General features: G+C 43.0%; 1 protein-coding gene across 4 annotated transcripts in view; it reads left to right on the top strand.

Annotated features, from left to right (window-relative positions):
- The window catches only part of DENND5B (DENN domain containing 5B), a 161,467-nt gene that overhangs the window by 97,155 nt on the left and 51,699 nt on the right, over nucleotides 1-12,613 (top strand). For all 4 annotated transcript variants that reach the window (XM_084809412.1, XM_084809413.1, XM_084809410.1 and 1 more), the window contains 3 exons: nucleotides 5,440-5,976; nucleotides 7,852-8,083; nucleotides 11,453-11,603. In XM_084809412.1, coding sequence (XP_084665538.1) covers nucleotides 5,440-5,976; nucleotides 7,852-8,083; nucleotides 11,453-11,603 — 920 coding nt within the window. The remainder of the gene's footprint in view (nucleotides 1-5,439; nucleotides 5,977-7,851; nucleotides 8,084-11,452; nucleotides 11,604-12,613) is intronic.

The following is a 12,613-nucleotide window of genomic DNA, read 5'->3' as shown; positions in this document are numbered from 1 at the left end:
TTCTCCAGGACTTTTCTTCCCTCCCCAACGTCGATTGGCAGCTCCAGGTTTTGGAGGGCCCTCTCCGTGCCCCCGCTCCCTCAGTGAGTCGACCTTCTCACCACCATTGTCACCAGCTGCTCTTTCTCATCATCATCTTTCTTATTATTGCTACCACTTGCTTGCTTCACAGGTAGAGTTCCAATGAGAACGCTCCTTCTCACCACCATTGCTGTTGTCTGAGCCAGAGCAAGAGGCAGGTGAACAACCAGGCTACAAGGGTGAAGAGGAGGGGCAACTCCAGGAAGCTCTTGTCAGGGGGCCCCTGCTGGGGGGTGGGCCCTCAGCAGGTGCCCAACCATGCCTAACTTTGACGCCAGCCCTGTCCACCTCCATTGAATTCTGGGGTTAATCATTTTCAGAACAGAGATATTCACACACATAAATCTGATGAGGAAAGGCCAAAAGTGGTTTATTTATTTCCTTTGTCCCACTTTATAAATACAATCAAAGTGGCTAACATGGCATGATCAGCTTTGTGCGTAGAGTAAGCAGAACCAGGTTGCTGAACACAATATGCACAAAAAAGCACCCGCAGAAAAGACGGAACGCTTCAAACACAAGCAGTGTTCCTCAGGGAAAAGGGTATTCAGAACTGTAATATATAATGTTTTTATCCATGTGACAGTATGGCATAGATGTTAAACTGTCTCACTAGCACTGGGGAGACTCGGGTTCATTAGGTCCATGAAGCTCACTGGGTGATCTCGGGACAGTCACCTTCCCTCAGCCTAACCTACCTCACAGGGTGGTTGTGAGGATAAAATGGGAGGGGGCAGCCTTGATCTCCTTGGAGGAAAGTCAGGATATAAATGTAAAAAAAATGTATACGTACAATGACTTGCATTAGTATATACCCAGTGTTGGCCTTTCATTCAATAAACTCACCATAAGAGTCCTGACTTTGACCTCAGAGTGACAAAAAGGGACTTCGACCAACCAACCAATGTGTTTTTCTTAATTAGCGGAGCCAGAATTCTTCTTGGCATCCTTCCATGGGTTATGAAGCTAGTTTGTTTAAACTAACCATAGGTAAAATTAAACAAAGCTCCTAGTTTGCATGATACCTCAAACTGAGGTTAATCAAAGGTAGAAGGAAAAGCTTCCAGACTCCCTCCTATCCATATGGGAGAGACTGGGCTCATTCTCACTAAACACATAGTTTAGTGTGACATCCAAATAAAGCCATGGATACTCTCCTGGAATTTGTTACTGCTATGCACCTGGCAGTGTTGTTCTGGAAACATCTACGTGACGGTTATCCCACCCCCCACCCCTCCAAAATACTGCTATTGCCTTCCTTTATTATTGTGTACATTTAATATAAAAGCAGAATATTTTATTTATTTATAGCATTTTTATCCCACCCTTCAGCCAAAAAAGGCTCTGAGAACAACTTACAAAAATAAGAAATAAGATGGTCCCTGCCCAGAGGCTTACAATCAAAAAGGCATGACACAAAAGGAAAGAGGATTGAGAGGGAGGAGGAAAAAAATACATATGTATAAACACATGTGCACGTGTGCACACATCGTCATAATCATCATTGACATTTGATTATGCCAGTGAAGTCTTAAACCTCATGGTGTTCACAGAACTGACCATCTAAACATGTTATGTTCCCAGGACTGGGGTCTTTGAGTTCAACTCCATATTGTGCATTCCCATAATTCAGGAAGCTGAGGTAGTAATACCAGGCAGAAAAAAAGCAACTGGTCTATTTTCTTTATGGGAGCAGAAATCCCCTGTGAAAGTTCAGTACCAAGTGTGCTACTCCTAAATCTCTTGTGGGATTTTTTTTTTTTTAAAGACCCCTTCACTCTTTTTCCAGTATTAAGTGTGATCTACCACACCCCATAAGTTTCATGGTACAAATCATACTTTAAATCCAGCCCTTGATTTAGTGGTAGAATAAAGTGACAGTGAATTGTTAGCTTTTTTTCACATGGTTATATAAAATCATTGGATTTTACTATGTGATGAAATACTGTAATGTTGTGAAAAACACAGTTTCATGAAAAATGTTGCATTTTGGCATTGAAGCTATCCAACCATGGCTTTCAGTGAGATCTTATGCATAATCCACATTTCCTGTACCCTACCATTACTTATTTATTTATTTAAACATTTATATCCCACCCTATATCGTTAAGATCTCAGGGCGGTGTACAGATAAAATAGATGTAAACAGTAAATAATTTCAACAGCTAAAAACATATTAAACATTAAATAAGCTAATACCAATTAAAATCTAAAACAGTTTTAAAAGTTTGCCACTTTAGGGAATGCATTTAGCCCTCAAGAGCTTTGGTAAAAAGCCACGTTTTTACTTGGTGCCAAAATGAAACCAGTGTCTGTGCCAATCGGGCCTCCAAGGGAAGGATGTTCCAGAACCGGGGTGCGACAGCAGAGAAGGGCCTCTCCCACGTCCCATGTCTCGCACTGGTGGGACACAGAGAAGGGCCCCTCCAACAGATCTCAGTCCTTGGGCAGGCATACATAGGAAAAGGTGCTCCCTCAAATACTGAGGTTCCAAGCTGCTTAGGGCTTTAAATGTCATCACCAAAACCTTGAATTCCGACAGGAAGCGTATTGGCAGCCAGTACAATTCCTTTAAAACTGGTGTTATACGGATTTTATGAGATGTTCTGGTGAGCAGTCTAGCTGCTGCATTTTGCATTAGCTGCAACTTCCAAGTCATCAGTTAGTCACACACCTCCTGTTTTCACACTGCAAACCAGGTTTTAGAAACAACATTTTTGTCCAGTTTTTGAATTGATGGTCATGGCAAGCCGGATTAAATAAACGTAGTGGGTAGCATTGGTAATATTGCTGGGAGGGTATCATGTACAATTTAATTCTGCCTTTTGGTGGTAAATGGTCTCTAATTTTTACAAGCTTGCAATTATTAATTTTGTTCATGCTGCCCTTACATTTACTAAGAAATGACTCTGCAACTAACAGAGAAGGGGAGGAGGTTGGAGACTGAATTAGGCTTTCTACAGACGGTAAAACCATTTGGTCTTTTAGCATGTGAGTGCTAGTGAATGATGGTTCACTTCTGTGTCGCTTTTATTGTTCAGGCCAAGTTCCAAGCTCTTGGGGCTAAATATAAACCATTTGTGCACTTGAGATAAAATTCTAGCCACTGGCCATCGTGAATTCTTAAGGGTGTTCATTGGCATTATCACTGGGTGTTTTTGGAAGAGGGGATCCCTTAGGATCTTCTGGGTTCAAATCTCATTTCACATTTTTAAATGGTTATGCAGAGCCTGATATTTTAAAGCCCTTTGAAATGAAATATTGGTAGATAAGAGGATAGTTTATTTGAGCCAAAAGCACAGAAAGAATTACAGTTCTGCAGACTATTTAGCTGTTGTATGTGCAAACAGATTGCTTCTGAGCAATATCTTCTCTCCCATGGCATATGCCGATGGGAATTACATTCTGTATATAGCATGTCAAAAGTAACCTTGGAATGCTGCCCTTGCAGTCCTTCCCTGCTTAATGTCCTCCTTAAAAATATTTCTAAATATATGAGCGAGCTAATTAATGTAATTTGGGGATTTAGTTCAGATTATAGCCCTTTTCTTCCGTTTGAAGCACATTGGAAGTGGACTTCTTCAACATGCCCTGGAGGGAATGACAGAGCCACTGGTACCAATTAAACATCAGTTCAAAGACTAACAAGAATGAGTTGCTGTTGCCCTTGTGAATATCTAGGTCTCCTGTTATGCTACTTTGTCATGCTTGGTACATCTGAGGCCTCTGTCCCCTCAGGGGAAATAAACTGGTCTCAGCACTCAATTCATTCAGCACAGCAAATTCATGAGCAGTGAATTCCAGATACGTGGACTTGAGTAGGGGGTGAAATTTAATCTTCTCCAAGGCACCACTTTATTGCTGAGGCTTCATTGCTTTATATAAAAGTTTTTACTTCTTCACTTCCTACTTTCAAATAGAATATTCCACTTGAGCAGAGAAATCACTGTGTATGTTTTTAAATGTCACAGCTAGAGCCAGCCTTATTGTAAGGCAGCTGCCTCAAGCGGCAAAATTTGGGCTCTCTACTAAAGGGGAGCAAATGGTTTGTTGTTGGATTTATTTTATTCTTACTGCGGTGGGAGAGGGTATTTAGATTAACTGCCTGTGGCGCTAAAATGTTTTGGGCCCACATTGTCTATTGTCTCAATGCCACAATCAGCTGAAAGGGTTTAAAAAACATTTTAAGTTCCTCTTATGGATTTTCCAGTAATCCAATGCCCGCCTATTCAAACTGAGTCATGAATATTTTGTGTGTTTTAGAATTTACTCTTTATATTTAAGGTGAAACTCCCCTCTCCCTTGCTTGTACTTGAGGGGTTGCAATATTTTATTTAATTACTAAATGTATATTTACCACTTTCAGCCACTGGGTACCTTAGGGTGGCGTGCAATACAAAATATTAAATACTGATGAAATCTAAAAACACAATAATAACACACCATGACAAGGGGGGAAAACCCAGCAGCAGTCATAGGGAAGGATACAATAGTGTCATGACGCTAGTGCGATTGATGTGCTAGCGTAAACCCATGGTGCTGTAACATTAGTAGCACTTGCTAGCGTGACCGGCTTCCTAGGAAACCCGCTGTGCTAGCAAATGCTATTTACACTGGGCAAGCATTGGTTTACGCCAACGCAGCATTTAGTGCTAATGCCGTGATACCTTTGGACCCTTCCCACCGCTTGAACAGTAAAAGTCCAAAGATTATCAAACCACTAAAAAGGTTATAAGCTACTCTGCAATTAAATGGGGAGGACTGTGCACAAGGGGAGTCATCCCTGTATGTTCTCCTCCCATGTAAATTCCGCTTGCCATAGGCCACTGCACAGCTGTTTGGTAGAGCACGATTTTGATGGGGAGGAGGACACACAGAGATGACTCTTCCCACACGCCATTTTCCCCATTGTGCTTCATCTGTCTTTCCAGGATATGTGATCAAAGATGTGAAAGCAAATGCAGATTTGTAAAATTTGGCAGACTGATCACATAGTCAGTGTTACTGCTGTGTTTTCTGTGTCAGATCAGCATTGACAGGTATTCCCAAATGGTTTGTTTCTGGTGGCATGCGGGTGGGTGGTTATTTGCATTTTGATGGCAAGCAAAACTACACGTATTATTATTTGTCAGAGGGGCCTCAAAACAATGCTGCCAGGTAGGCTTAGGCTGAAATAGCCACTTGCCTGAAAGTATCTGTGTTAATTTCAGTGGCCAATTGAGGTATTTGAACCTGGGCTCTTAGGTCCAAACATTCTGTTCATTTTTACTGCACAGGGTAAATCTAGAGGTATGAGATGTGAATTTCCTCGCGTATATATATATATATATATATATGGTTTGTTTATTTTTTCCCCAGGCCAACCTCTGCTTTGTGGATATCGATAACCACTTTATCGAGTTACCAGAAGAGCTTCCTCAGTTTCCCAACAAGATGAATTTCATCCAAGAAATCTCCGAAGTTCTCCTTCAATTTGGAATTCCACTTGAAGGTGCCCTCCACTGTAGCGACAGTGCCACTAAGTTGAAGAACCTCGTCCTTAACGACTTGTCCAACGACAAAAAGAATGGAAACATCCCCAGCAACACCATCAACATGTACGAGCTGCTGAAAGGCAATGCAACGATCGCCCGCCTCCATGCTTTGGCTAAGAGGACAGGGGTTTCAGTGGATAAAATGAGCCTCACCGCTCCTCTGGCAGAGAAGGGAAGAGACATTAAACTCCAGTGTGAAGACAGGGAGCTGAAAGACTACAAGCTGAACGTGCAGCTCCGGGAGGTGTTCGCCAACCGCTTCACACAGATGTTTTCTGATTACGAGGCTTTCGTCATTCAAGCAGCACAAGACAGGGAATCGTGGCTGACAAACAGGGAACAGATGCAAAATTTTGACAAAGTAAATGCAGCCAAATCTTTTCCTTCTAAGCAAATTCAATTGCATTGCTGTTTGCAGGCCCATAACTTGGGGGTAGACCACAAGCACTTTGCATGCATAAGGGGCCAGGTTCAGTCCTTGGCATTACTAGTTAAAAGGATCCCAAGTAGCAGGGATGGCAAAGCTCTTTGCCTAAAAATTTTATTTGGAGCGAAGCTGTCTGTTAGTAGAGCAGGGTCCCCCAAAATTTTGGGGTCAGCGGACACATTTGCAATTTTGAGGAAGTGTAATGGGTGTTGTCATAAAATGGTTGCTAGGAGGAGTTGGGCTTGCCCATTCATAAAATGGCTTCCAAGGTGGGCATGGATGGTCACAGGATGGTCACAAAACACTCATTTCCCAGAAGGCAAACTGGTGAGATTTAAAAGAAAAGTAACTTACCTAAGTACAAGACAGAAGTGGGGTAACTGCTCCAAAACACAAAACCACTCTTATGAACCAAAATAAAGATGGTGCTGGCAGGCAGCCCTTCTCTTTGCAGCATGCCAGCCTCCCAGTTAAAAATAATAATTAAAATGTCTTAAGAAATCAAATTAAAATCAGGAGGGGCAGGTAGCCTGGCAGCACCAAGAGAGGCCTCTGTAGACACACTGGTGCTTGTGGGTACTACTTTGGAGACCCCAATGGTAGAGAATACTGGGCTAGTTTGACTTGGTCTAAGACAGCTTTATGTATACAATTCCCCCATCCCAAGAATACATCCCCATCTGCGTTTTGGTACCAAAAAATTCCTCAGCAAGTGTAAATGGGGATAGTTTTATTTCAGTCTGCTCTGGTTTTGTCTAGGCCCTGTCAGGTAAATGAAGAAGTGGTTACAAGAAAAAGCATTACAAGTTGGGCTAGAGGAGAAATGCTGAAGGAGACAATTGAGGAAACAGTGTTCTCAATGAAATTAATCTAAAGCAAAGTTGACATCATAGATTTTCCTCCCATTTAAAATGTAGATTTGGAATTACGTTGCTCTTCCTGATAGCTTCTTTGGACATTGTATTAATTTCTGTGGTGGAAATGCCAGTATTATCTGCTCCAGCAAAGGTATAAATCCTCTCTTCAGAAAATATATTTCTGGAGTAGTCCCGTGATCAGGTCAAGGCTATCCTTTTTATACTTGAGGTATTTGGTCTTGGGTATCTGCCCTGAAGAGGGATGTCTACCAGCCAGCTGTGATGACCGATCTCTATATTAAAGAGTGACAAGTAGCAAATAGGGCACATGTGGGCAACTCATGGGTACTCTCTTGCCACCACCAAAATCATACTCCCCCAGCTGGCCAATCAGCTATTTGACAGGAGCACAGTGGGGAGGATGGCATGTGGGGAGAGTCATCTCTGTGTGTCCTCCCCATCAAAATCGTGCTCTACCAAACAGCTATGTGGTGGCCTATGGCGAGTGGAATTTACAGGCAGGAATGACTCCCCTTGTGCACAGTCCTCCCCATTTAATTAGCATGCCCCCCCCCCCCGGCTGACTGGTGCTGGGAAAAGCTGAAGAGCACATTGATGGGCGCATTCCTCAGCTGTTCCCGGCTGGACTGGGCAGTGCCAGTAGGAAAGGTGTGGTGGAATCTCAGCGCACATGGAGGGGAGATATAAACCTATATAGATCTCACCACACTGAGATGGAGAGAAATACATGTACCTGTTTGGGTGTGGGGAAAGTGAGGTAGAGGGTGGTAGGTCCAATATCCATTGTTCTTTCCTTATAAGTCAACATTTGCATGTAGCCCCTGAAAATATGCCTGTGACATAATTGGCCAATTAACAAAATGGGGACATAAGTATACCGCATGTTATAACTGTTTTTTTGCTTCTTTGTTTTTGGTTCCCCGTACTCCAGGCTTCATTTCTCTCTGACCAACCTGAGCCTTACCTTCCGTTCCTCTCGCACTTCATTGAAACCCAAATGTTTGCAACATTCATCGACAATAAAATTATGTCCCAGTGGGAAGAAAAAGATCCGCTTCTGCGGGTATTTGACTCCCGAATAGAGAAGATAAGGCTGTATAATGTCAGGGCTCCTGCATTAAGAACATCTACGTATCAGAAGTGCAACACTTTGAAAGAAGCAGGTATGGGAAGATATATCCATGTTAAAAAACAGAGTGAGAATAAAAAAAGTCCTCTACCTACTTGAAAGCTAGCTTTTACTTTGAATTAAGCTGTATGATATTTATTTCATCTGTATCCTGCCTTTGAGTCCAGGACAACAACCTGCAGCTATATTATTTCAATATAATAAAACATAAAAGAGCAATTCAAACAATCTAACACATGTAAACCATTTAAATAGATTGTGTGAATTTAAAGCAATTTAAAATCAGCATTAAAAGTCTACTTTGCTAGCTTAAAGCCTTCTGAAATAAGATTTTAACTAGTTTCAAAGGATAAAAAGGAACCAGCCGGTGACCTTCCCTGGGATGTTCCCCAGAACAGTCGCCATCTCTGACAAAGCCCTGTTTCACATAGACCACCAACTGAACTTCAGATCGCCATGGCACATGGTGTGACATTGACCTGGTTTGCACATGATGGCGGCATTCAGTGGCAAATCATGGGGAACTAACCCAGGAATTGTGGGGATGCAAAGTTTAAAGATAAAGAATTATAAAAAGGGGAGAACAGGGGCCTTGAAGTTCGCACCTGAACAGCAGACTGAATAGGCACAAATGTCACCTGTCGTCCTCACTATGGTGAGATGGATTTTTGTTTAAGTTATAGTACTTTCTAAATTTGCATCTATACCTATAAATTAGCCAGTGGAGGCTGGTGGCTCTGATTGCGGGGCAGGGGAGTGGGTAGTGATTCCATTCTGGGTTTTAGTCGGAACCAGCCAGAACTCCAAAGGAACTATCTGAGGTGCTAGACCCTATCCCCAAAATAGGTTCAACAACTTGGATAGCTCCTTTAGAGTTCTGGTTGGTTCTGACTGAAAGCCAGAGTGGCATCGCAGCCCCACTGAAATCAAAGCCACCAGCTCCCACTGAAATTAGCACACACACATTTTACGTCACGTTAATGTAAGAAGAAACCATGGGTTAACTCTGGGGCATTTAACCCACGAATAACTTAAAAGTGTCTGGGTTTGGATGTCATGCTAACTACCTATGAATGGGGTGTTCGTAAGTTGTCTCTGCAAGCCAAAAGTGGTTCATGTGCAGCACACAACCCACAAATCTTGGGTTAACTAACCCATGATTTGCTGCCAAATGCCATTGTTACATGCAAACAGTCCCATTGTTTTATTGCTAGACCCAGCTTTGCACAAATTCGAATAGCCCTTAGTTTGATACAGCTGGTGCAAAGGACACTATCCTGTCTCCCTCTGGTACTGGGAGTATGCCCCCTCCCCATCCTTTGCATCAGAAAATCTGTGGCTGCACGTACCAATGTTTTGAGGAAGGAGACATACTATAAGTACACTTTTAAAGGATGGGAATGGGATAGCAATGGGACATCCTAGGCAGAGAAGAGCCTACAAGTGCAGTAGGGAAAAGAGCTTGCTGCTTCGGCTGGTTTGCCAGCTGCAGCCTCTCCTGCAAAGGGATAGCTTGGTCGTGGTGGTACAGGCATTAGTAACCTCAAGACTGGATTACTGCAATGCACTCTATGTGGAGCTGCCCGTAAGGCCTGTCCAGAAGCTGGAGCTAGTGCAGAATGCAGCAGCTTGGCTGTTGTCAGGAGCTGCCCTTTTTCAGCAGGCAACTCCTTTGCTGAGGGAACTGCACTGGCTACATATTCGCTACCAGGCCAGGTTTAAGGTATTAGTACTAGCGTACAAAGCCCTAAACAACTTGGGACTAGGATACCTGAGAGAGCGCCTCCTCCCTTACCAACCTGCCTGGTCACTGAGATCATCAGAGGGCATGTTCCTGGTGATTCCATATGGATCCATGGCCTGGTTGGAGTCCTCCAGGAAAAGAGCCTCCCCTTCCTGTGGAACCCCCTGCCTTTGGAGGTCAGTCAGGCACCAACTCTGTATTCCTTCCAGCACCTTCTGAAGACATTATTTTGGGAAGCCTTCCTTGAGTGACCAGCCGCAGGTTATTAAATCCAGAACTTATTGGAACTTGATTCTTTTAAAATGTTTTAATTGTTTTAACATGGTGTTTTATTCTTTTATCCTTGTTATCCACTGCTCCAAAATCTTTTGATGTGGAGTGGTATGTAAATATTGTAAATAAATAAAAATAAATCAGAGGACAGGGTGGCCGTGGCAGAGGAATTGTCCTTTTCCCGCCTACACAGCTCTGTTATGTTTGGTGTAGATTAAACATTGCAGAATATATGCACCGAGAAAGTGCTAATGTGTGGGGAATCCATTGCAATTCCAATTGTAGCTCACATTGGAAAACTGATGATTTGGGGGTACTAGGAGGCTTCCGTCTTTTCAGCCCACTGTATACACTGTCCACATTTCCTTCGGTTCGTCATTCTTTCTGCCCAGTATTTTCACCTTTTCCTCTTCTGCCATCTCCCTTTCTATCAAAAACACACAGCTTCGCTTGTACAATGTGTTTCCCCTCCCTAACATTCCTCAGTGCTTTGAACTGCGGGGTGGTGGTGATGGTGGCCCCTTCTATGCTCAACTTCCTATATACTCTCCCTATTTCTCTTTCTCACTGAATTGCATACTCAACCCCTTCCTTTGGTCACTTGGCTTCAGGGGGGTTTGCCATAGATATGGTTTCCTGCCTCTGACTCAGACCACTGGTCCATCTAGCCCAGTATTATCAATACTGATTGGCAGCAGCTCTCCAGGGTTTCAGGCAGAATTCCTTCCTAGCCCTACCTGGAGATGCCAGGGATCAAACCTGGGACCTTCTGCATGCAAAGCAGGTGCTCTACCACTGCGCTATGGTCCCTCCCTACTCAACTTTCCAGTCCTTGGCCAGATAGGAAGGAAGTGAAAAGTATGAGGGGTCCCACCGCCCCCTAGCCATACTGACCTTTCACTGATAGACTAGGTGTGAACGTTTTTCTGTTGAAAGCTTAATTCCTTCAGTAGCTGATCTGGAATGTTCATGAACATTCTGTGATATCTCAGCAGCTCAGCCAATGACTGTTGCAAAACAGGCATCATCACCACTTGTATTTGTGGATAACGATATGGACGGTTTTTCACGACATCTGTGTCATCTCTATGACATATGTGTCATATGTGCACAAATGGTGCACATATAGCCCACAACATGGATGTTTCCAGGGCTTTGACAGAAATAAAGAAGACTCCTGCTCTTTTCCCTTAGCTTACAAGCCTTTCCTGAAGTGTACTCGGTATAGAGCGAAATCCCATTCACTAATGGCCTTTTTTTTTTTTTAGCTCACCTGTGTACAGCGGCACAAGACTTCTCCAAGTCAACAGACGCCAGAGGCTGTGGAAGAGAGATTTCTTGGTTTAAGCAACTGATGTTTTGTGTGTGTTTGATTATCCTTTTCAGCTCAGGCCATCGAACAGCGGCTCACGAAGATTGACCACACTGCAATTCATCCGCATTTGCTTGATATGAAGATCGGTCAAGGCAAATATGAACAAGGTTTCTTCCCCAAGCTTCAGTCAGATGTATTAGCAACTGGGCCTACCAATAACAAGTAAGCGTTCCAAACTGTAAGAATCCATAGAATATGTGCATCATTTGTTTACATAGTAACTAGACTGCTTTTTCAGTGGTGAGCCCAGGTCCCAGGGCAGAGTCTGAAGGCACATGAGGCAGCCACCTTGCTGAAGCTAAGCAGGTCTGGGTCTGGTCAGTGCTTGGAGGGGAGACCACCTGGGAACCACATGCAGCCACCTTGAGTTCCATGATGGAAGAAAGGTGGGATATAAATGTAATAAAAATAAATAAATCCAATTCCCTTGGTCACTAGAAAAAAAGCCAATCAGAGGTTTCTGACATCTTGTGCTTTCGCTTCAGCTATGTTAGTTTAATGCACCTTCTGTGGGGCTGCCCTAATATATTTGGAGTGCATATTACAGCAGTACTGCAGTCTCCAATTCCCATTAACTTCTGGACATTGCATTTAAATCTTGCTAGCTTAAAACTTTGTGTTTGTAGTCAAGCTATCAGTATTTAACCCAAGACCAAAATGTTTACTTTTGTTTTTGGTTTTCCAACCGGGAAACCACTTCAGCATTTCCCTTTCTGATAGCAAAAAGAATTCCCATCAAGCAGGAGCAAAAGTCTTCATTTGGTTCCTTCAATTGATTTGCAAGTGCTAGTTGACTTGGAGTAAATCAGACATGCATGCTGCAAAATCAAAGCGATTAAATAAGCTCCCTCTCTAATACACTAATCTCCACTGATCATCCTGTAATTCTTTGTAATTACTTGCAAAGGAACATAATGGATTGCATGCATTGAGAGGTTGGCAGAGCAATCTGCAAGATGAACAGCACAGCTTATGAAAAACCAGTGTGGTTCATATGTGTTCTTCATGTACTACTTAAAAAAGTAGTGAACCGCCCAGAGAGCTTCGGCTATTGGGCGGTATAGAAATGAAATGAACTGAAATGAAATAAATAAATAAAGGAGTTACAAAAGTGCTCACGGGCTCAGCCTTTAAAGAGCTAAATCAGTAGTGGCAAGACAACAGCTCCTCCA

Source organism: Heloderma suspectum, chromosome 7 (assembly GCF_057233095.1).
Source record: "Heloderma suspectum isolate Gila_16-S chromosome 7, 16-S_ref, whole genome shotgun sequence".
NCBI classification, from domain to species: domain Eukaryota; kingdom Metazoa; phylum Chordata; class Lepidosauria; order Squamata; family Helodermatidae; genus Heloderma; species Heloderma suspectum.
Note: the sequence above shows the minus strand (reverse complement) of the source record. Positions and strands in the feature narration are given on the sequence as shown.